General features: G+C 49.9%; 1 protein-coding gene and 1 long non-coding RNA gene across 2 annotated transcripts in view; both read left to right on the top strand.

Moving 5' to 3' along the window:
- The first annotated feature begins 2747 nt into the window (after window positions 1–2747).
- On the top strand, window positions 2748–4996 carry LOC140219629 (uncharacterized). The gene is made up of 2 exons (XR_011895910.1): window positions 2748–4131; window positions 4455–4996. It is a non-coding gene; the product is annotated as an uncharacterized lncRNA (long non-coding RNA).
- An 18560-nt stretch (window positions 4997–23556) lies between these two features.
- Window positions 23557–24462, top strand: part of LOC126535566 (mitochondrial-processing peptidase subunit alpha) — a 254117-nt gene continuing 253211 nt past the window's right edge. The window contains exon 1 of the mRNA XM_055073207.1: window positions 23557–23627. Coding sequence (XP_054929182.1) covers window positions 23572–23627 — 56 coding nt within the window. The 5' untranslated portion in view covers window positions 23557–23571. The remainder of the gene's footprint in view (window positions 23628–24462) is intronic.

Here is a 24462-nt window from a genome sequence, read left to right as displayed (position 1 = left end):
GCGCTACCATACTCCCCTTGAATCGTGCACTCTACCGCGTTCTGATTTCCTACCAAGATATTTTTGACTTTAACGATCGTCCTTTGGCCCAAACAACAGCTGTGAAACATCGTATTAATACCGGCGATGCACCTCCTATTCATCGCCGCCCGTATCGAGTATCACCGGCTGAGCGTCAAGTTATTCACACCGAAGTTCGCAAAATGCTTGCCAAGAACATTATTGAACCGTCATGTAGTCCATGGGCGTCACGTGTTGTGCTGGTACAAAAAAAGGATGGCTCATGGCGCTTTTGCGTGGATTATCGGCACCTTAACAAGGTTACCAAAAAGGACGTGTATCCCCTACCTCGGATTGATGACGCCCTTGACTGCCTCCACGGTGCTCGCTATTTCTCCTCTAGTGACCTTCGCTCCGGCTATTGGCAGATTGCCGTGGACGATCTCGACCACGAGAAGACTGCCTTTGTAACACCCTACGGTCTTTATCAATTCAAAGTGATGCCGTTCGGTCTATGTAACGCTCCTGCCACTTTTGAACGCAAGAAGGACTCCCTTCTTCACGGTCTGAAATGGTCCACGTGCCTGTGTTACTTGGACGACGTTATAGTATTCTTCCCAACATTCGCTGCGCACCTCGAGCGCCTCTCAGCAGTCCTAGACGTTTTTCGGCGAGCCGGTCTGCAACTCAACGCATCGAAGTGCCAATTCGGCCGTCGCCAGATTACCATCCTTGGACATCTCGACGCGAACGGAGTGCAACCGGACCCAGGCAAGATCCATGCTGTTACGCACTTCCCTGTTCCAAAGTGTGTCTAGGATGTGCGCAGCTTCATCGGCCTTTGCTCGTACTTCCGCCGTTTCGTGAGAAATTTCGCCGCCATAGCACGACCACTAACCGAGCTTTTGAAAAAAGACGCCCCTATTCAGTGGGGCGATAACGAGGCCTCTGCATTCTCGCTTCTAATCGACCTCCTCAGAACGCCTCCCGTTCTGGCCCATTTCGATCCTTCTGCGCCTACCGAAGTCCGTACTGATGCCAGCGGTCACGGAATTGGCGCAGTACTGGCACAACGCCAGCGTGGCCAAGACCGTGTTATCGCTTACGCCAGCAGGCTCCTCTCGCCCGCGGAGCGCAACTGTTCCGTCACTGAGCGTGAGTGTCTGGCCCTAGTTTGGGCGGTTGCGAAGTTCCGCCCATACTTATATGGCCGACCCTTTTCCGTTGTCACAGACCATCACGCGCTTTGCTGGTTATGCTCATTGAAAGACCCTACGAAAGACTTGGTCGCTGGGCCTTACGCCTCCAAGAATATTCGTTCTCTGTCACCTACAAATCTGGCCGACTACACAAGGACACTAACTGCCTGTCTCGCTGCCCGGTGGACGAGCCTGACGACGCCGACAGTAGTACCGCCAACGGCATTTTCTCTGTGTCTGCCTTCGCTAACATCGCCGATGAGCAGTACCGAGACCTGTCGCTGCGAGTACTCATCGAGCGTCTGCGCTCTACACCTACCGACGCATCCGTTCGCCGATATGTCCTCCAGGGCGGCATTCTGTACCGAAGGAACTTCCTCTCTCATGGCCCTGATCTTCTTCTTGTCGTGCCAAAACATCTACGACAGACTGTGCTCTTTGAGATGCATGACGCACCCACTGCAGGACATCTTGGGGTAACCCGCACGTACGACCGCGTCCGCCGGCGCTTCTATTGGCCTGGTCTCGCTCGCTCCGTCCAACGCTATGTTGCTGCCTGTGATCCCTGCCAGCGTCGGAAAACACCTCAGATGCTACCTGCCGGTCATCTCCAGCCGATCACCGTCCCTGTGGAACCGTTCTTTCGTGTTGGATTAGACCTCCTCGGTCCCTTTCCCACGTCATCCTCTGGGAACAAATGGGTAGCCGTCGCAACTGATTACGCCACCCGATACGCTATCACACGGGCTCTCCCTACCAATTGCGCCACTGACGTCGCGGACTTTCTCTTGCGTGACATTATCTTAGTGCATGGCACCGCGCGACAGCTGCTTACTGACCGTGGTCGTAACTTCCTCTCGAAAGTTATCGTCGACATTGTGCGCTCCTGCTCTATTCAACACAAGCTGACAACCTCATACCATCCTCAAACCAATGGCCTGACAGAGCGGTTAAACCGTACTCTTACCGACATGCTGTCCAAGTACGTTTCGAAGGACCACCACGACTGGGACGTCGCCCTTCCTTACGTCACGTTTGCTTATAATTCTTCCCGGCACGACACCGCCCGATTTTCTCCATTTTATCTACTCTACGGTCGCGAACCGACCTTGCCCCTTGACACGGTACTTCCTCCTGCTGCGATCTCAACAACCGAGTATGCGCGCGACGCCATCGCCCTCGCCAACCATGCACGCCAGCTTGCCCATGCTCGACTGACGGACTCGCAAACCACGCAGCAGCGTGAGTACAACGCCCGCCACCGTGACGTACAGTTATCGCCTGGTGCACTCGTGCTCTTGTGGTCGCCCTCTCGTCACGTCGGACTTTCACAAAAGCTCCTTTCGCGATACACAAGGCCCTACCGCGTGCTGCGCCAGGTGACGGCTGTGACGTACGAAATTGCTCCTGTGAGCTCAACCTCGTCATCTACTCTGGTATCTAGTGATGTCGTGCACGTCAGTAGGCTCAAGACCTACTACACTGCTTCAGACTCCGGCCTTTAGTCGCTCCGGGACGGCGCTTTTGCCGCCGGGGGTAGTGCTACAGGATAGTATTTCCAATGACGAAGAGCCGAGAAGTAAGAAGACGACGACAACAATTGGAAGCTAGCGCGGGCTGTTGCCTCTTGGCCAACTGCGGCGTATTGCCTTGTAAATATACTTGTAAATAGTTTTTCGTCGGTGTCTTCCTACGTAACAATATATATAACGAACCCCCCGCTTTTAAATTCCTTCTACTTTATTATTATATTTTTTTAGCGAAAGCATGCCATATTATAGATGTGTAATCTCAAAGCGGCAGCACAATTGCGTTAAATGCAAGAAAGCGAACTTCAGGTGTTGTCAGTCTCAAAGCCCTCCTGAGAAAGAAAAGCTTTTGATTGGCTGAATTGCACTTGCAATTGAATGTGTTTGTTCCATCTAAGATCTTTAGAAATCCAAATACCAAGATATTTTATGTGCTCAACCTCAGATAGCAAGACATTACACGCCGAGTACTGGAAGTGCAGATTGCTAAGCTTGCACGAAATTTTCATAAATACAATTTTGTCAAAATCGATAGCCATTTGCCAGTCACTACACCATTTCACAACTTTTTCAAAGGCTTCATTTAGTCGTAGTTGGTCACTGACGCTATCTATTTCTGAATACATTACACAATCATCCGCATATAGTCTAATTCTCACGGTAATGTCATTAACGATGTCAATAATAAAAACTAGAAACAAGAGTGGTCCGAGCACCGAACCCTGTGGAACGCCAGGCTCAACGAGAAGCCTCCGAGAGGCATGGTTTTTAAATGAAACATATTGATATCGGTTTGCAAGATATGCAGAAAGCCAAGTAGCAATTTTGGCATTACCCAGAGTAACATCAAGTTTTTGGAGTAGCTTTTGGTGGGAAACCTTATCAAAGGCTTTCGCAAAGTCCATGAAGATTTCATCAACCTGCTTACCTGAATTTATTGCCTTAGCGAAATCGTGTACGGTAGTTACTAAGTGTGTGTATGTAGAGAAACCCTTTCTGAAGCCATGCTGATGGCATGATAATATTTTTTTTTCTTGAAAAGAACTCAGTAATATGATTACGTACACGGCCGCCTCGATCACGCGCGCACGGCGGGGCCTGCTCCGGCCGTCCCATTCGGCGCGCACCCCATTGGAGAGGTGTAATCGGAGAAGTTTCCTCGCGCGCCGCGGAGCGGCGCTGTTCTCCCGCCCCTGCGAGAGTTACTGTATATGCTACCACAGGTAGCATGGTAGCATATACAGTAACTCTAACCCCTGCCGACGGCGCGGCGGCATGGCATGGCATGGCGGCATGGCACATGCTTGGAGACGCGAATACATCGGAGAGTGCACGTGTACAATCTGGTGTCAGCTTCGCTCTAAAATGTGTTGACAGCCAGAGGAAACCGCAAGGAAATCAAGGTACGTCTCTGTATATCCTCAAATCAGGTTTGCACAGTGCACGTTGTTTCTTGTAGCATAATACGATCGAGACGCAGCTAAGGCTGCGTTGATGCATGACCGTTTTGTTTTCTAGCATTTGTGAACCACCGAGTTTCGTGGATGACGTCAACAGTATGTTGGCGCCCTTGAAAGTGATGCCCTGTAAGTAGGCAGACTTAATGTATTGTGCATGCAGTTATAATAGCCTTTCGCGCTTATTACTTTTTCAAGCCGGGATTGGAGCTCCATATTCCTTATTTAGTCCTTATATGGGCACTTTGTTCTTACTTTTTCTTTTTCAGTGCAGCGGCCACCTTCAACAGTGGAAACCGCTGCAGTAGCATACGTCGCCGGTTTTGTCGTGAAAGCGATAGAAGAACAAAGAATGTGCAGCGCCTGCCCAAGACTGAATGATTCGGGACCATCAATATCACCAGTGATGAGACTTATTGACCACGGAACTAGGGGGGGTTTGGTGTTCCCAAAGCGCGAGTTTGTAGCTGTTCTTGTAAAAGTAAAGAAGGCCATCGACATCGCAGTGCCACGTATTGGCACAAACGATGTGTGCAAGAAGATCACGGCAATGATTTTGCCGCATCTGGAGAGCTGCCCTCTATTTATATGCGAGGCAAGAGAGGACCATGCCTCGGTCACATCCTCAATAGTGGTAAAGAAATTGATGAAGCCTCTCCTATCAAACATTACCGCTCTTGTTACGGACAGAGTGGCCTATCACAAAAAAATTAATCACTAAGCCGCTCAGTCGAAAGGTTTTGCGCGTTTAAACAGCTCGAGCGCGCGCGAGCTGACAACTTTTTATTGTAAATAAATTCCTGCATACACTAACTTTGTTATGCTGGTAATTTTTACCACGAATATAGCCATGATATTCAAGTATACGGACTAATCAGAGCCACAGGACGTTGCCCTCCGCGGCTGTCGACTCTAGGTGAGCAGATTCTCTCGTACAAGAGGAACAGTGATGAGCTCGCCTAAGGAATATAAAATTGACAGCTCAGCGTGCAACATCGCCTGCCCATTTTCTTCATAGTACAATTGCCATTTTCCTTCCAGGCTGTTTTTTTTTTTTTTTGACCGGTAAAGACATTCTGACCGAGCTAGTACGTCATGCACAAACGTTCATGAATTTACAGGGGAAAAAAATTGCTACAGCGTTGCCTCGTGAGACGTGGCGCTTCTTTTATAAAGAAGTAATGCCTTTCCATACTTCCACGCTTTCATTGGCCTGCTGCGCCCAAACCCGCACATATGATTGTTTTCCGGAGAGCACTCGTTTCGCATGGCATCATGACTGCCCGCTTCGGGCAACATGCGGCCGCAGCGTCTGGAGCAAATAAATACCTAGCCGCAGGAGGCATTGGTGTTCTTGTGTGACTTTGTATTCATCGCGGTTTTCCGCCACTCTTCATCACGCAATACGTCCAAGGCGCCGCAAATCGCCTCGCGCGAAGCCATAGCAGGGGAGGCGAAAGGAGCGGGCACGCCACTCTCCGCACCCTCTCCGTCCGAATGGAGCCAGCCCCGCCGTGCCACGGCCGGTCTCTAGGGGAGCGCGCGAAGAGAAGCGCGCGCACTCCTCGAGACTGGCCGTGCGCGCGTGATCGAGGCGGCCGTGTTACGTATTATTTGCCTCGAGCTCCACCACTGGAAAAGCTGGCGCCACCGTCGGCGTGACGTGACATGAGGGATCACGTCGACACAGCGGCCGCGTCGGCTGCTTCGGAAGCGCCGAAGCGAGCTGAAAACGAAAGTTTAAAGTCGCACCTGCGCCGCGGTTTTGATTAAGTGGTGCGGCTTTACCGCCTTGGGTGTCTGCTTGACAACATCTGAAACTACTATAATAGGTAGTGGCTGCCTTTGGACGCGTGAAGCATGGTAGGCTACTCCTTGGTGCAGCAGTGCCGGAGGTACGCAACAGAGCCCGGTGTCAGCCTTATTCACACGTAGCCGCAGGGCAAGGAGATGCGTGAAGCTTGGCTGGTGAAATTTAGAACCGGCGGACAGCCATCGGCTACAGCTCGCGTATGCAGCAAGCACACACGCGAGGAAGATTCCTGCTACGGCACCGGGACTGCGCGATGTTCGGTGAGTAGCAGAAAACGCGCACTGAGACGCGCCCGCTGCCCGGCTAATGTCAGGACAGTTTGGTCTATGAACTTGTTGATGCTAGATACTGGCAAGTTCTCTGGAACGGAAAGGGAGCGGTAAGACGCATATTAAAGAAAGGCATGGCATATGGTCATGTTTGTGTTATGAATTATTGCACTGCATTACAAAAAAGAAGCAGAGGAAAATCGTACGCTGGGAAGACCGATAAACATACGGTGCAACCCAACTTGAGAAATAATATTGAAATGTCCAAGAATTTTGAAGACCAAAAAAAAGATTGAATCGTCGCGACAGCACATCACAGTCGCCGTAGGCGTCCAAGTCACAAAATTATTTTTGAACAGTTCTGATAGCGTCCACGCAAAAATCGTTGCTTGTGTATTGGGAAATGCTCATATGCTGCGGCCTAAAGCTCCCGGCACGGTGCGGAAATGCGCTCACAGCGAAAACAAAACATTGTGCGTGGACGTGCATGCAGATGCGCAGCCGGTCGCCGTGAACCCATGCGATGGCTGCGCGCATTGAGGCTTCGTTCTGTTATGCTCCATTTGGTTATACAGACCGCCCACTATAAGAACATATTTCACATAGCTTGCGCTCAGCGATTGCCGACCTTTCACGCAGGAAGCCGGTTCGGGAGACTCCATCGCGGCGACCACGCGTAGTGACGTTCACTGTACGTATTCGGTAAAGAGATAGCGTCTGTAAACGATTCTGTGCTTTCAGTTTGCCCAAGATTACTATATCGACAGTCAAAAACTTCCCTCGTTTTGAGAGTACCTACATAGATGTCCAGGAGGGCTGCCGCGTGGTATTTTTATTGAGCGCCGTAAGCGAAACCTACGGGGAGCGCGCCGCGTGATCCCTCATACTACGCAAGGGAGGCGCTTCCGACAGATGGCGACTCCGTAACTCCTCGCCGCCAATATGCTCCAGAAGTTTGCATGATCTTGAAATCAAAGAAATAGGACGATAGTTCAGGACGTGCTGTTTATTTTCATTTTTTGAAGATAGGTTTCACTGCTGCCGTTCTCCAGTCGATTGGAATGTCGCCTTCATTTAGTGATTTAGAAAAGATAGATATTTAGAGACCCATGGCGCATAACGCTTTAAGAATTCATTTGGCAAACCATCAGGACGAGCTGATTTCTTAATATTGTTACGGGAAGGAAGAAGCGTGCGTCTATTTACATATGGCTTTGAATGGCTGAGCCAACAAGCGTAGAGCAGCGATACTGCTAAACTCATCTTCGTCGTCTCCAAGACCACCATCAGCGTCCTCTTCTTCCCATATTACCGACTGTGACATGAACCCGTCGGAAAAAGCACCTGATTGGTGCGGCTCATCGGTCTGAGAAAGGTAAGGTTTGAGACGGCTGGCGTGGATGATGTCAGAGAGAGTTGAAGGCACCGCGGCATTCAGCGGAGACACTTCATATGTGACAGGGGTCACCTAGCGAAGGATGCGGTAAGGGCCATAGTATCGCGAGAGGAATTTCTCAGAAAGACCAACACGCCGAGTTGGATACCAAACTAGCACAAAAGCACCTGGTTCGTAGTTCACTTCGTGATGGCGCTCGTCGTAACGGCACTTCTGGCGTGTCTGTGAAGCAGAAAGACGAATGCGCGCAATCTGGCGTGCTTGGATCGCTGTGGCTATTACATCCCGAGAGTACTCTGTCGGCGAGTCCAGTGTGGTCGAAAAGAGTCTCGAAAGGCAAAGTCGGCTCACGGCCGAAGAGGAGATAAAAGGGTGAATAGCCAGTGGTGTGGTGGCGCGAGGAATTGTAGGCGAACGTGACAAATGGTAGAGCAATGTCCCAGTCGCGATGATCGGAGGAAACATACATTGCTAGCATGTCAGTTATTGTGCGGTTCAGGCGTTCCGTAAGACCGTTAGTGTGAGGATGGTAAGCGGTAGTAAGTTTGTGTTAAGTAGCACATGATCGAAGTAGGTCGTCTATGACTTTGGCAAGAAAGTATCTGCCGCGATCGGTGAGAAGTTGACGAGGTGCACCGTGGTGCAAGATAACGTCGTGAAGCAAGAAATCAGCAACGTCTGTAGCGCAGCTGGTCGGTAGGGCTCTAGTGATGGCATAGCGAGTTGTATAGTCCGTAGCGACGGCAATCCACCTATTTCCGTCCTTTGATATAGGGAATGGTCCGAGGAAGTCAACGCCAACGCGAAAAAAAGGGTCGACCGGGATATCCAAAGGCTGCAGCAGTCCGGCAGGAGGCACAGCTGGTCTTTTCCGGCGTTGACACGACTCACATGCGACAACATTGCGCCGGACGGAGTGGTTGAGACGGGGCCAGAAAAACCGTCGCCGAATTCGGTCACAGGTCCGCGTGACGCCAAGGTGTCCAGCAGTGGGAACGTCGTGCAGTTGCTGCAGTACAATCTGTTGCAGATGAGACGGAATGACGGTTAGGAGCTTGGGCCCGTCGGGGTGCATGTTGCGGCGATACAGGATGCCATTTTGTAGTACGAACATGTGAAGGGATGGGTCAGACGGATCAGAAAGCAGGCGTTCGATAATGGGGCGTAACGACTCATCGCCTCGTTGTTCAGCGCCAATGTCTTGCAAGACAGAGAGCGCAAGAACGCAGATCGGTGCGACATCCACTAAACCGTCCCGTACATCGACGGGATGACGAGACAGGCAGTCGGCGTCCTGATGTAGACGACCTGACTTGTAGACTACAGCGGATGTGTATTCCTGCAGCCGTAGGGCCCAGCGACCGAGGCGTCCGGTGGGATCCTTGAGGGAAGAAAGCCAACAAAGGGCGTGGTGGTCGGTTGTAACTGTAAATGGCCGACCATATATGTAGGGTCGGAACTTGCCCACAGCCCAAATGAGGGCGAGGCACTCGCGCTCAGTAATCGAGTAATTGTGCTCGGCGGGAGAGAGGAGGCGGCTGGCGTAGGCGATAACGCGGTCGTGCCCACATTGGCGTTGAGCTAAAACTGCGCCGATGCCGTAGCCACTGGCGTCAGTGCGGATTTCTGTCGGAGCGGAGGCGTCAAAATGGGCGAGAATAGGAGGTGTGGTGAGCAGCGTGATGAGCTGCGAGAAAGCAGACGCTTGTTCAGAGCCCCAACAGAAAGGAACATCTTTCTTCAGGAGGTCAGTCAGGGGACGGGCAACATGGGGGAAATTTTACACAAACCTGCGGAAGTAAGAGCATAGCTCCATAAAGCTGCGAACATCTTTGGCACAAGTTGGTACGGGGAAATTCTGCACAGCATGAACTTTAGCGGGGTCGGGGCGAATGCCTGACGAATCGACGAGGTGCCCGAGCATGGTTATTTGGCGGTGACCGAAGTGGCACTTGGACGAGTTGAGCTGCAAGCCAGCGGTGCGAAAAACAGAAAGAACAGATGAAAGTCTTTCAAGATGAGTCCCAAAAGTTGGAGAATACGATGACGTTATCCAAGTAGCACAAACAGTTGGACCATTTCAAACCACGCAAGAGCATGTCCATCATCCGTTCTAAGGTCGCCGGGGCATTGCACAAGCCAAATGGCATTACCCGGAACTGATATAGGCCGTCTGGTGTGACGAATGCGGTCTTTTCACGGTCCATTTCATCCACGGCAATTTGCCAATATCCAGAGCGAAGGTCTATAGATGAAAAATAAGTGGCACCGTGGAGACAATCCAGAGCATCGTCAATGTGGGGAAGTGGATATACATCTTTCTTGGTGATCGTGTTTAGATGACGATAGTCAACACAGAATCACCAGCTGTTATCCTTCTTTTTGACGAGAACAACAGGGGATGCCCACGTGCTGGAAGAGTGTTCAATAATCCCTTTGGCAAGCATCTTATCAACCTCGCTCTGGATAACCTGTCGCTCAGAGGGCGGCACCCGGTATGGGCGCCTGCGAACAGGTGCTGCATCGCCGGTATTTATCCGATGCTTCAAGACCGTAGTTCGACGCAAAGGGCGATCGTTCAGATCGAAAATGTCCGAGAAGGACTCGAGGAAGCCACGGAGCTCTGCGGCTTGTTGGGTCGAGAGGTCCGATGCAATCATTTTTGTAAAGTCATCGGTCGGGACTGATGCAGAAGGCGCAGAATGAGCATTGGACGAAGACGGCGCAACAGATAGAGCAGAAATGTGCCACTCGTGCGTTGGTGACAACGTGGCAAGAGACATGCCACGAGGAAGTACTTGTGGGCTCTGTCCGAAATTTATGATGGGAAGACATGTCTGATTGTCCGCAACAGAAACGATGGTGTGTGGGAAGGAGACATTGTGCGAAAGCAGGACTGACGTCGCGGGAGTAAGGACATAGTCTCCGTCAGGTACAGGTGGGCTGGCTAAAACAGGGATGCAGGTTGCTGCAAGAGATGGCAGGCGTATAAAATCCGCGGAACAAAGCTGAGCTGGAGCTTGAGCAGGAAGGTCAATGGGAACAGGTAGGGGTAGGTCAAGTTGTACAACACCGGCGGAACAGTCAATCAGAGCAGAATGGGCGGACAAAAAGTCAAGTCCGAGGATCACATTGTGAGGGCAACGTTCAAGCACACTAAACAAAACGGACGTGTGGCGACCGGCGACACTGACACGCGCACTACACATTCCAAGCACAGCCGGAGTTCCACCATCGGCGACCTGGAGCAGTCGACTCGGAGCAGGAGCAACTTTCTTCAAGCGCGTTCGAAGCTCCGCACTCATGATGGAAATCTGGCCTCCAGTGTCGATGAGCGTTGTAACGGGCAAACCATCCACTTCCACGTCCAGAAGGTTCCGATTAGTAGGCAGGGTCAGCAGAGGAATTTCAGGCCGGTGTTCTAAGCAGCGTCACCTCCAGAAGCTGCCCCAGTTAGTTTCCCGTCGGAGAGCGGCGACGGTAAGCTGGGGATGGAGAGTGACGCAGCTGGGGCGAACGGGAGCGGCGACTATGGGGTGATGGCGATCGGCTGGTCGCGGTGGCTCGAGCGTTGTCAGGTGCGTCTTCAACCTCGGTGGATAGTGATGGCGGGCGAGCATTCAGTGGGGAGCGGCGGTAGGCGGGAAAGCTTGGTCGAGAGTGGGCTGGCCAGGAACTTCGACAGTGGCGAGAGATGTGGCCCACACGTCCACAGTAAAATCAGATGGGTCTATCGTCATGGCTGCGCCATTCGGCCGGGTTGCAATAGCTCGGATATGGACCGTATTGGCTCCGGTGAACAGGGGCAGAGGCAGCAGACGAAGCAAAGTCAGGACGGCTGGCGGAGCAGATGGATGGAAGACCTACATGGGCAAGTTCTTGGCGAATGACCGACTCAATGAGTGACACAAGCGGCCGGGAATCGTCAAAACTGCGTCACAGGCGTGGCAGGAGACGCTGCTTCGATTTCTCGCCGAACGATACGTACGACGTTCTCGGAGGAGGTGGGCTCACGCGGTGGACAAATGTCTTCGCACGTCGATGAAGCTGCGGTATTAGGTAGACGCGTAAACTGTCGAACTATGCGGCGACTCTTCGCGTCTTCAAAGCGGCGACATTCGTTAATGATCTCATTTACCGTTGTGATGTTCTTATAAACAAGCAGGTTAAACGCGTCATCCGCGGTGCCTTTTAAGACGTGGCTGACCTTGTCTGCCTCTGCCATATTGTTATCTACTTTGCGGCAAAGAGCGAGGACGTCCTGGATATACGCCACGTAAGATTCAGTGGACGTCTGTACACGGGTCCCAAGGTCTTTTTTCGCAGCACGTTGGCGGCCGACGGGTTTGCCGAACAAATCTCTAAGCTTCTGTTTGCACTGGTCCCAAATCGTAATCTCTTCTCCATGTGTTTCGAACCAGACCCGTGCTGTTTTCTTGAGGTAGAATATTATATTAGCCAGCATAAGCGTGTTATCCCACCTGTTGTGTGCGCTGACCCGTTCATAATTCTGTAACCAGTCATCGACGTCAACGTTGTCAATCCCGGAAAACATGCCAGGGTCGCGAGGCTGGGCCAGGATGACCGTCGGTGGCGACGACGGGGCCGTGGTTGAGCTCTCTCCTTCGGATGACATGGCGGCCAGGTTACGTCCGCTGTGGAGCTCCGTCTTGCGCAAGTGATTACCCCGCACGTCCACCAATGATGTTACGGGAAGGAAGAAGCGTGCGTCTATTTACAGATGGCTTTTAATGGCTGAGCCAACAAGCGTAGAGGAGCGATAGGTAGGTATGGTATGGTATGCCTTATGCGATGGCGCACACCCACGATACTGCTAAACTCTTCTTTGTCGTCTCCAAGACCACCATCAGCGTCCTCTTCTTCCCACATTACCGACTGTGACAATATCAAGGTTAAGCAGCATGTTAAGTATTCCATTCTCATTAATAGTAACGTCAGAGCGTAGGGGGTATGAAGCATGAAAGTGTGGCAATGAACCATTGTCTTGCGTAAACAAAGATCTAAAATGTAAGTTAAATGCATCTGCTATTACTGCACTATCATCACTCAAAACATCATTTACGACGAAAGCACCATTAATTTGCTTACTGGGAGAAATTAGCCTCCAGAACTCTTCAGGGGATGTTGGAATAAATTTAGGAAGTTTCTCCCCAAAGTAGCCAGCTTTGCAGAAGCTTGTGCATGTGCGGTAAGTGCTTCTCACCACTCCCTGTCCACTCCGTATCTATAGCATCGACAAGTTCATAGGCCGAACTGTCATGACATTGGTCGTGCAGCGGACTCGGGCAAGCGTCTCAGTGCGCGTTTTCCGCAGACCCGGCGCTGTAGCAGAAATCTTCCTCGCGTCTGTGCTTGCTGCATACTCGAGTTGTAGCCGATGACTGCTTGCCGGTTTTATGTTTCGCGAGCCAAGCTTCACGCAGCTTCTTGTCCTGCGGCTACGTGTGCTGACACCGGGCTCCGTAGCGTATGTCCTGCATTGCGGCATCGAGCAGTAGCCTACCATGTTGCGCGCCTTCAAAGGCAGCCATTACCTATTGTAGTGTTTTCAAGCGTTGTAAAGGAGACACTTGAAGCGGGAAAACCTCGCCACTAAAGGAGGACCGCAGCGTACGAGGGAATTTAAACTCTCGTTTTCAGCTCGCTTCGACGCTCCCGAAGCAGTCGACGCGGCCTCAATGTCCACGTGATCCCTAATAGCACGTCACGCCGACGGTGGCGCCAGCTCTTCCAGTGGTGGAGCTCGGGGCCAATAGGCATTGTAATTGGAGCGGTAAAGAGCTACTTCATGGTTTCAATTCGAAGTTGTAGTGAACGGCTGGGTTTCGCGAACAATGCGCGCCTCACCATAACGACAGTCGGTTTCTTCCGTTGCGGGAGGGGTGTGCCATATCGTCGACAAAAGCTACTGAGGGTCACTATGACACATTTCATCGCTTGCATTAGATTGGTTCTCGATCTTAAACATTAAATTTTCTTTCATGTGATTGCTGTTATGATATTCGTGAAGTATTTATATACTATACACGATGCGGCGTCGTGTTAACAGCCAATGCGTTTCTGGGTGCCTATTTCAGAGAACGGTGAAGTAGTACCAAACCTTTTCACGCAAAATGCGCGCCTATCTCTTCCATTTATGCCTTAATACAGCTGCCACATTTGATTAAAACAACTCACGAGAGTGAAAAGAATTATGATGAAAGCTTCGCTGGGCAGTGTCTTTCTAACATGGATTTATGATATTGACAGAAAATATCAAAGTATTCTTTTCATTTAAAATGCTATGTCCCTCATACTTAAGTAATAAGGGAATGGTAAGTGTTTAGAGGAGTATCATAAATGACTTCGCGTGTTGAACTTGCAGACGTTATTTTTAAGCAAAATTTATGGACAGACAGGGTGCATATATGCATTGCAAGACCAGTAGACCCCTTCAGCACTACATAGCTTGCGATATCCAAGTCGCAAATTTTCATGACGCACGCGGTTTCAAAGAAGAAACTGCGGTCTACGCATGGCAACAGAAATAATCCGAAATAACCTTCTGTAAGTACGGCTCAAGCCGCCAATAACCCAAGCACGCACCAAGAAAACGAGCGCGCGCGGCAGCACAGCGAGCTGGAGCGAGCGGCGTTCTGGCCGTGACGTCACTCGCGAGAGGGCGCCACTCCAAATTCTCGCCGCTAATAGAGATTTTTATACCAAGGCATACGGACCACGAGGGGTTGTATTACTCCGCCAGCCAACCACAGAAGCAAACAAAATCGTCGTCATGCGGCCTTTTCAAAATGGCGTCGTACCTGATACCTCCAGAGCGCCTGCTGTTCTTGAAGAGTCTTTTAATCGACAGAAGCAAGGGGGGGGGGGGGGTGCAACAGACATGGACAAAGCGTATGGAGTCCGAGCATCTCTCTCTTCAAAAGTCTACCCGCAGTTGTTGCTTGGTGGCTATAGTGTTGGGCTGCTAAGCACGAGGTCGCGGGATCGAATCCCGGCCACGACGGCCGCATTTCTATGGCGACGAAATGCGAAAACACCCGTCTACTTAGATTTAGGTGCACGTTAAAGAACCCCAGGTGGTCCATATTTCTGGAGTCCCCCACTACGGCGTGCCTTATTATCAGATCGTGGTTTTGGCACATAAAACTCCACAATTAATTAAAAGTTCAAAAGTCTGCGGTACGGTTCATTTCACTGCTGAGCCCGTTTTCCTCATGAAACTTCACTGCCAACTGAAGTGAAACTTGACAATAAATAGCTGCAGCGAAGGAAGCATTTTATTTCACTTCAATAAAGAATTATGCTTTCGCCATTCCACTATAATAGGCGAGGAAAAATGTATAAAATTACGCGCTAATAATTTTATTTTTGTGGTTACCGCCTTATTTGGGTAACAGGAAAAGTTTGAAGTACAAATTATTTGCAGCATCGCGGAGGAACAGTGGCTGGCGGTTATGAGGGCGTGCACGGGGCTTCACTGCAGACTTAAGTTGTATCCGACTATAGTGGCGTTTTTTTATAATTAGCTCTGGAAGAATTATAGAGAAATTTATATTTGCGGAGCAGTCACAGTCTTTTGGATCCCTTATTTACTGCTAGTGGAGTGCCAAAACCGACTCGTACTGTTATTTGGGAAGCTGCGTAATGATGAGTGGCCGCCAATATCGTACAACCGCGTAGAGCGCAGGACGCTGCGGTTCTAGACGTACTGCGCCCGCCGAGGAAGGTTAGAAAAACACCTACATAACCACAGCAGAGAAGTAGCTACGTCAGGCGGCTCGACTGACACCTGCAGAAGTGTCATTCAATATACACAGATACAGTGTACTAGAATAGGGGCAGTGTGTTCAGGCAGTGCTCGCCGCTGAGGCGCTTCATGTAGATAGCTCGAGATGGTGCTGTAGGAACATGGGCTGTACGGAACGGATGGCGCAGCGCCAGCGATGCATGTTGACATTTTTATGATCATTTTCTGTCGCAGTCAAATAGACGTGCAAATGCTCGGTGGAAGTGAGTTCATGTATTATATGAACTCACTTCGTATAATAGGTGAATTATATGTGCACTCCTAGCGCATCTCAACGCCCATTAGACGGATTTATTAACCTGACAGCAAATGTTTTGCAGACACCGAAGTAGTGGCGTAAAGCCGTTAAATTTCTTTTGAGCCACGCTTCCACGTAACCAGAAATTATTCGGACGGAAAACTTGGCTGGAAATAACGCCGTAGTAAAGGACATCGAATTGATTATAACCAACCTGGATTCCAGGTGCACACATTTTCTTTTGCGGTTCGCATTCATAAAGAAAGCGGCCGCGGCATCCGCGACCCAACGTCAAGCGCTTAGTTCCTCAGCCGCTGTTGTAGAAGAGAAGGCAAAACAATATGTATGTACATAGCCCAAAGCCAAAGAGCTTACCTGCTTGGCATTTGCCTTTTTTCGCGATAAACATTTGTCCCTCGTTCTTTCATTCTGTTTGGCGAACCCCCCGCAACTACATTTGCACAGTTTATTCGTGATTTTTTTTTTACATGATGAAGTGCTCCTGAACGTCAGACTCATGTGCGAGTATGAGACACAACGACATCCTACATTTCTATGAAAGGAATTAAACAGGTCGGAAAGACGCCAAGTAAAAGGGATCTCTGCAAAACTACACACAGTATGCCAAAACACAGAAAAACAGTGCGAGTACATTCCATCCCAAACAAAGGAGACCTACAGCGGAATTAATATGCGCAAATGAATTCCTTAATTCATTTCTTAATTATATTCACAAAATTAGCTTTTTGAATGCACCAGAAAAAGTGGTGCATTCAGATAAAACAAAGATCAGCATACATGTGTTGCACAATTGCAGCCAACATTAAAGTGCAACTTCTTTTTTCGTCGTGCTTCTCTTCACTGATTAAGCCCTTTAACATAAAAGTGCAGCCTTGTTAGGACATAAAAACGCACAACTGCTGATGTGAAATTATCAGCGTGTATTTTGCAGCCTATGGCATAGTCAATTAAATTTAAAGCTTTCACTAGCTAGAATCATGACATCAGCTATGCTGTCACTGCAAGGCTCCTCTTTGCTGGAGAAGGTTGTAAATATATTCCCTCAAGTTTCTTTAGTACTTCAAAAAGCCACTTGGAGGGATACAGCAATCCTCCCCCAGCTGTAATAAATTTGTGAATTTTGATCGAGACTCTGCTACTGACACTAGAGTTCTGCAAAAGAAGAGAGCGGCATTCCCCACATTTGTTGCGAGTAAAAATGTCTGCTCGACATACCCTGCCATATATAATGGATGAGGCGGTCATCGCTCCTTTTCTCCACATAAGCCCGGTGCTCTGCCGGAGTACTGTTCAGCTCTGCTCTACCAGCGTTAGATTTCCAGCTTCAACTAACTCAAGTGACGCAACGTCCCCTTCCTTGTCATAATTATCAGGTGAGTGAGGTAACGATACCAAATCTTCACTGACCTCTTGTGTTCCCTGTTTGCATTGCCTTCGCCAAGTTATAAAAAGACAGGCAATTCACAACCATCAAAAACTGAGACGGCACTGGGTGACCGTTGGATCCTCACGACTGCCTCACAAGAAGTCCTACAACTTATATTGGCTTAGTCTAGATATCAATAGGTATTGAAAACCCTCTCTTCCCAAGTATTATAACCGAGCCAAAGTGCTGCTCAATGTCACACGGAGCCCATCTGCCGTCGACTGGCTCAAGAAGCGGCAAAGTCCTTATACATTGGAAAGAATATTTAGCGCTAGCGAACAAGGACAGAAGAGAGACGACACCACAATGCGCTAACTTCAACCCACCTATTTAACCCATGCACAGTTAAATAGGCGGGTGTTTCCTGAAAATCAAGTTGCTGAAGTTAGCGCATTGTGGTGTCGTCTCCCTTCTGTCCTCATTCGCTGGCGCTAAATATATTTTCCAAGTCAGTTTACCAACACGCCCAACAAATGGCAATCCTTTTGCATGTGACTCCCAACGAGGCAGAAATTCGAGGAATCCCTTCAGAGCAAGCACGCTGCAACCGGTCGCAACACACGGTCATCCGGGACCTGTCTACGCCCCCGGCTTCAAAGCAGTGCGTGGCGCGCTCCGCCGTCTAACCACACTGCCCCTATGGGCGTCTTGCGCTGGAGTTTGATGTATAGTGGCGGCGCCTGGTGGCGGCGCGGGAAACGACATCTGGGTCGTACAAGCTTGGGTCGTACTGAGCCCTGGCTGTGGCGAAGCACGTTTCTAGGCCGAGTTTTGCGTCGATTCGCACTTTTTTCTGCCCTGTTGCGAGTGCGAAAAGGCTCGTCACTTCTCACAGACTACGCCGACCACGCTGCGAGCTGGTCGCAGCCTATAGTTTAACGAAAACGGACTCTCCGTGTGCCGTGGGACGTAATGCTGGAAGCAGAAGGAATCGGCGACGCCGATCCGGAGGGACCTAGCTCAGCATCGAAAAAGCATCACCGTCGATACTGCTGCGTCGTGGGCTGCCATGAACAAGAAGGCTTGAATCCCAACATCCGATTCTATCGTTTCCCTTCAAGGCCTCACGAAGCGGAGCGTCGGGCGCGCTGTATAACTGCAGTTCGTCGCGCTGGGTAAGCGAAACTTCGCGCCATGCTGACTGCTTCACCTGTCTTGAAGCTTGCTTGATTATAGATCTGCGTTCTAAAATTTGGTCTTTTGCACCTACAGTCCCGACGGCAGACCGACATAGCAGCAGGCATGGCTGGTGATTCACGATTCGAAACCCGGCCACAGCGACAATTAACAATTCGACCGGTGCGAAGTGGTGAAGTGCCCAGGTGTGTGCAAATGACCACAGATGGCCGGGCTGATTCGGTGACAATTCACTACCCCACTACGAGCAGCACAGGTTAGAGAGTTAAATGTGCTCATACTTGACCTGGCAGCGCAGCAAGATAGTATTGATTACAGCAGATCGATTTTCGAGCGTTATCATTAAAAGTTACATCAAGCGAGCAGCGCACGAGCTCGCGCTGCAGCGAGATTCGCACGTACGTGCGAGCTCATATGCATTGCGTCACTTATTACCAGTTACTAAAAGGGACAGATGGCCGCTACTACAACGCAGGCATAACTACTTGTTTAGCGGCATGCAGTCAACAAAGACTGCAGGAGACCCGGCGTTTCGCGGCATGTCGAAAGACCGCTGCCGTCGCGGCGCGTACGATTGTGCGCTCGAGCAGTTCGTACATCGCGGCATGCTGAAAGACCGCTGCCGTCGCGGCGCGTACCGTCGTGTGCTCAAGCTGTTCTATGATGTTTACTTATCGCTGCTGTGGATTCGTTTATAGGAAGCATTTCCTTGTGTTTGTGCGCCTGAATCTAGCAGCGTGCAAACCTTACCTGAAGTTCCACTTCGTACGCGACTCGCTTCACTTGCGATTGACACCGCGCTAAAACTTCGCCGCTTAATTCTTGAACGGCATACACGTATTCGGCACTGCATAATTTTTTGCCTTTACGCAGCGTGCCACTCCTGAAAAAATCTTCGGCGCCCGATATTCGCTGCAGGCCGTGATACAACACAACCGAAAGTGGCGGGTCCATATTGTAAATGTGCTTTCCGAAGCAGACGACCGAGCTTGGTACGACCCATTTTAGGACAGAGGGCGCTTTTTAGCACCTTTTTCGCAGCGCCCCCTGGGCAATGCAAGAGCCCCATTCTAGTACACTGTAACACAGAATTGTTATCCACTTACGTCAGCGTTTTCTCCACTTCCTTTTTAAATAAAAAGATATTGATCCATAAATATTTTCATGAACAATGGGCAAATTTGTTAATTTTGGGTTTTCCTTCCTGTTTTGCTGTTGCCTTGGTTTAATTTCTCAACTCCTTGTTATTTGCGACTCTTGTTTCCAGTTGCCAATTTTGCACAAGAAATGCTGTACAATTAAGGAAAGACCAGACGAGGTAATGGGTGATCGATAGTCATATTGCTTATGAGTTTAAGGGTTATTGCAGGGTTTGATGATGGACGCTGTTTCGCATTATTTTCATTTGCACTTTATTTAACCCATATCGCGGGTATATGCATGGTTCCGACGATCTGCCAGTGTCGCGGAAAGCTGCCACTCGAGGAAATAATGAAGCAAAAGGAAAAGGTAAACTCAACTGGCGTTTTCTCCGGCTGCAACTCGTTCCTAAAGCATACAGGCCAGCTGACTACGAACCGAATCCCTTTACTCGTCCCTGGATCAGTCTAAACAAAGAAGGTTGAACTAACGAAGCAATTAACATCCATGCGCGTGACCGTTGAATAGGTGGTGACAACTGAAGGCATCTCGTTAATCGCGTGGGCACTGAATCGATGAGAAAACTGACCTTCACACCCTAGGATATGCCGATAAATACCGTCATCCAAAAGGTGTGAAAAAGGCAGCAAAATGTTGACCACCGAATAGCTGTCAAGTCTGAACATTGATTTGGCGGCGCTGTAGGAATGTGTGTGAGGATTGGTGGCGTGGGAGGGGAGGGGGGGGGGGGGGGTTGTGCCGCTTAATTTCGGGGAAAGCCCCCCTTGGGCACGTGCCTGGCGCGTATACACCTACTTCTTCGTCCTTTAACTGCTCTTCTATTCCTAACTACTTCGCTCTCTTTCTACCGCCTTGCATGTTTATGTACCTGATCCTGGTGTTAAATTTCTTTGTTGTAGTTTTCTTCCTGGACCTCCTAGTGGCAATTTTATTGGCGACAGCTTCTATAGACGAGAAAACCATGGCCAGGCGGCGCTACTGCGCCTCCTGACAGCGCCCCCAATGTGGAAACGTGATGCAGCGCGGTCGTGCCGTGGCGCGGTCTCCGCTTTGTTTACACCGGTTCGCCCGCGCGTTTCTACGCTGCTCGTTCTCACGGCGCTCAGTTTTCGACGGCGGCAGATCGCCTGCTTGCGCAACAGCGACGCAGAGATTGCAATGCGGTTTCAAGAAGGCTGCCGACGCGGACAGATTCTTTCGTGGCGGCAACCTCACGAAAGGGGAGCGTCTGCTTCCGCACGTGTACGGCGTTCAACAAATCGTGGACGGTGATGTGACAGTGAAAGCCAAGTGCGTGTCACAGGTGTCCAAGATCGTATACGATGTCGATTTAGAGGTATACACCAAGTTCACAAGTTTAGCCACTTTATTTCTATATGATGCAGGCACAAAGCGGTCATGCATACTTGCAGAGATGTGGAGGGACGGTGACGATTGCCGTTAGTTTCCTCGGTAGCTGAGTGCGCGCACACGGCTGCTCTCATTTTGTGCTTCCCGCTTTTGCTGCTAAATTTCTTGGCTGGAGCATTAGTAAATTACATGTTTGTGTTCGTTCTGATTTGCGCGGAGCTGTCAGCGAACAACGGCAAGCGTTATCGATGTCATTGCTTCGCAAAGCCTGCTTGTTTTTGTAAATTCGCATGCTTTTGGATGGCTCCCTGAGAGTGTCATCAGCACTGCGAGCACAGAAAGAACACATGTATTAGGCACAAATGAGCATGGAACGTTACTAACGAGAAAGACCATCTTCCCACCTTCAACAACGTGGCCTAGCCTATAGCTCATTATACACTCTCAGGCTTAGGTTCAGGCAAATCACAAATTAAGCTGTTTTTGGCAAACTGTACATGCCTTTAATACATGGTGATTCGGAGATGCTAGTGCCTGTAACTTGTGATGCCTATTTCTTGCCCCAATAACGTCACTGCGTGGCACGAAGAGAACTGCATTATAAAGCTAACGCAGTAATGTGGGAAGTTGGGCGAGTTGGTGATTAATCATCATACCGTGTTGGTGAAGCAGCGCACTGACCAGTACAAATAGGAGAGACACAAGCACAGCGAGTGTCTTGTATTCATGTGTGTGTCTGCCTTGTCCTGGTCAGTACGCTGCTTCACCAGAACACTAAAGCAGTTTCCTTCCCAGGATACACGAAATCCTAGAACACAACAGCCAAAACACACATCTGCTCAAAATTAACAATTTAAATACTACATAGGCGCATATTGCTTTGAATCATGCTGCAATAAATATTTAGTGTATATCACGCCTTATTCAATGCAGATGTTGGAGTCATTGCAACTCATCGCATTAATCAGCAAGGTGCGTTTTCACTGCTAATGAGGATCGGCTCGTACAGACTGCTCCGCGAAATGAACCCAGACCACGTTAACAGGCCTCCAACAGCACGAGCGCAAGCATTAGAGATACATGCCTCACCAAAGCAAATCTAGTGCCTCGTCGGGCGAACAGCTAAAGTAAGCTTGCACCGATGGCCGGCTACTACAGGAAACGAAGGTTTTTGGCAGGAAGAGTGAATCAGCAAGAATGTGCAAGGTGGTAATTGCCTTAAAGCAAGCTTGGATATTGTGAACTTAGAAAGCATGGCCAAACAACAAACATAACGCGCACGTCTCGATCGGCTGCTTTCCGATCTGCCGCTTACCGACGCACGCGACGACCGCGGCTTGCATTAAATGCTGTCTGCTATCAGACAAAACTAGCGCGCGTCCCCTTTCGTTACCTGCACAACTAGTAAATTAAGTTGCAGTGTTTGGAAAATGGAAATAATTCTCTAAAGCTCGTCCATGCCGATTGCGAGTGAAGGCACAGTAGAATCAAATAAATTCGGGGGTTTTAACTGCCAAAACCATGCAAAACCACTAAATCATTATGAGGCACGCTGTAATGGTTAGTCTCAGGAATACTTATTACCTCCGGGGGTTCTTTAACGTGCACAAAAATCAAAGCACGCGGTAACAAGGGCGTTCTTGCACTTCGCCCCCTCGAAATGCGGCCGCTGTGGCCGGGAATCGAGCTCGCGTCGTCAAGCTCAGCGTCGCAATACGCATGCATTTACCGCTAACAAGCAGCGGATGTCAACACAATTCAACAACGCGGCATGACTAAACAAACGGTTGGGCGCTAAAAACAGGCATATCACTATTCCGCTTCATCGAGCAGCCGCGATATTGCACGCGAATACGAAAGTATGGTGCTTACTTGACTCGGCGCACTGCAATTATCCATGCTTGTCGTCTGACCTTCTCGTACCACTTCCCCGGAAATCTGTAGAATTTCACGGGCGGCGTTCAACCTTTCGTGTTTTCGAGGCTGTTATGGTAATCAACAATACAGCAGTATTGCGTGCCACCTTTCCTTGCTGATGAGGTCGCACTCGCCATCGCAAAAACAACGCGCCCGAGCCAGCACGAGCGCTCCCGCCGAACAGATCACGGGCGCGCGCTCGCGCAGCGACGACCCTCGAAACTTCCATCGGTCCGCTAGGGGAGCATTCGGCGCTGGTGCCGCGCGAGCAAACTTTAGGTTGCCTCGTCTATAGTTGCACTTTATACACTGTTCCTACCTACCTCTATGCCCTGAGCCGAAGTGGATCCCCCTAACAAAACTACTGCCCTGCCTGCCAGGCGCCAGCCGATCTCGCCTCCTATCCATGCCATTTCGTGTAAAGCCTCCGCCAAAGCCTGCTCTATGCACTTCTGTTTATGTCTGCCACTTCAAAGCCTTTCTCCTGGCTTAGCTTTCTTATCTCCCGATTAACAGCAACAACGTCCTTGGTAATTTCTCCGTTCCGTCCTTGCACCTCCGGCACTGTGCATACCACGATCTGGACTTACTGTGCTATCGCCCTCAAATCGTCAACTCTCTCCGCTGATCTTTCCACTACTTTTGCGGCTTCACCATTCGGGACATCATTTAGCCCCGCCGCTACCACTACCAAATTGCGCTCTGCAACATTCTTATTCTTAGGAAGCTGCTGTTCAGTCCACTCTCCACTCTAGCGGTTGTAGATTTTTGAAGACACTTTTGGTTTCTGTTCTTAAAATCAATCCAGTTTACGTGCATAGTGTAACAAGATGGCGTCTAGTTCTTGGCGTGCGCTGCCGAAAGGTGTACGAAATGTCCTGAATGGGTGAGTATTCGACTCTTGGAGCATTTTGTCACTGCGCAGTATTATTTCTGACTGCTCGACAGGGAGCGGCCTAGTGTTAGCTGTGGTCGTAGTCAGAATCTAGCTGTAAGAGGCAGCGTTCTCAGTAAAGGTGCCGGAGTGGGCTGGTTGTGAGAAAAAGAAATAAAAAAAAAAGACAATAAGAAGGCATTTACGAAACAGCGTGAAAAATGACTAACCAAAGGGTTTGAAAAGCACATCCCACTGCTTCTCTTCATGCACTGTTTTTGATCCCCGACTATGTTCGCGAGTAGTCGTGTTGCTGAGCGCACATGTGCTCCCTCTGGCCGATCGGAGACTCGTGCGTCAGCTATGCATCACGTCTCCTTGATTCGTCTGCACCAGTGGCGCGCCGTTCTGTTGGCTGCCGCAGGCCTCTGCGGGGAAAAGCATGCAAACACTAACCGCGTGATACAGAAAATGTGTGGTGCAGTCAGAAAAAAAGTTCTACTGCGCCCCAGTAGTTCAGTTAAGTTCCGTAATATCCCCCCCCCCCCTTCAAAAAAAAAAAAAAAAAGCTCGGCCGATTTGAAACCCTCTCTCTTGTGGGGATGGGGGATGTAAAGATCACTCAACGTTTTATTAACTGGACAGAATTATGATCAAACCAGGTGACTGGACCGACTGATGTAACACTAGAGAAAAGCATAGTTTTCAGTTACTGGTCGTCAGTTCCTAATGCCACTCAACAATTAAAGTCCATACGTCTACCTCTCGAACTCAGGGTTACAGTGAGCCTGCCTCCTTTCCTAGTTTTAGTTGTTATGCAGGCAGCATCACAAATTTTCTGGGGTTT

This window comes from Dermacentor andersoni, chromosome 7, assembly GCF_023375885.2.
Source record: "Dermacentor andersoni chromosome 7, qqDerAnde1_hic_scaffold, whole genome shotgun sequence".
Lineage (NCBI taxonomy): Eukaryota > Metazoa > Arthropoda > Arachnida > Ixodida > Ixodidae > Dermacentor > Dermacentor andersoni.
Note: the sequence above shows the minus strand (reverse complement) of the source record. Positions and strands in the feature narration are given on the sequence as shown.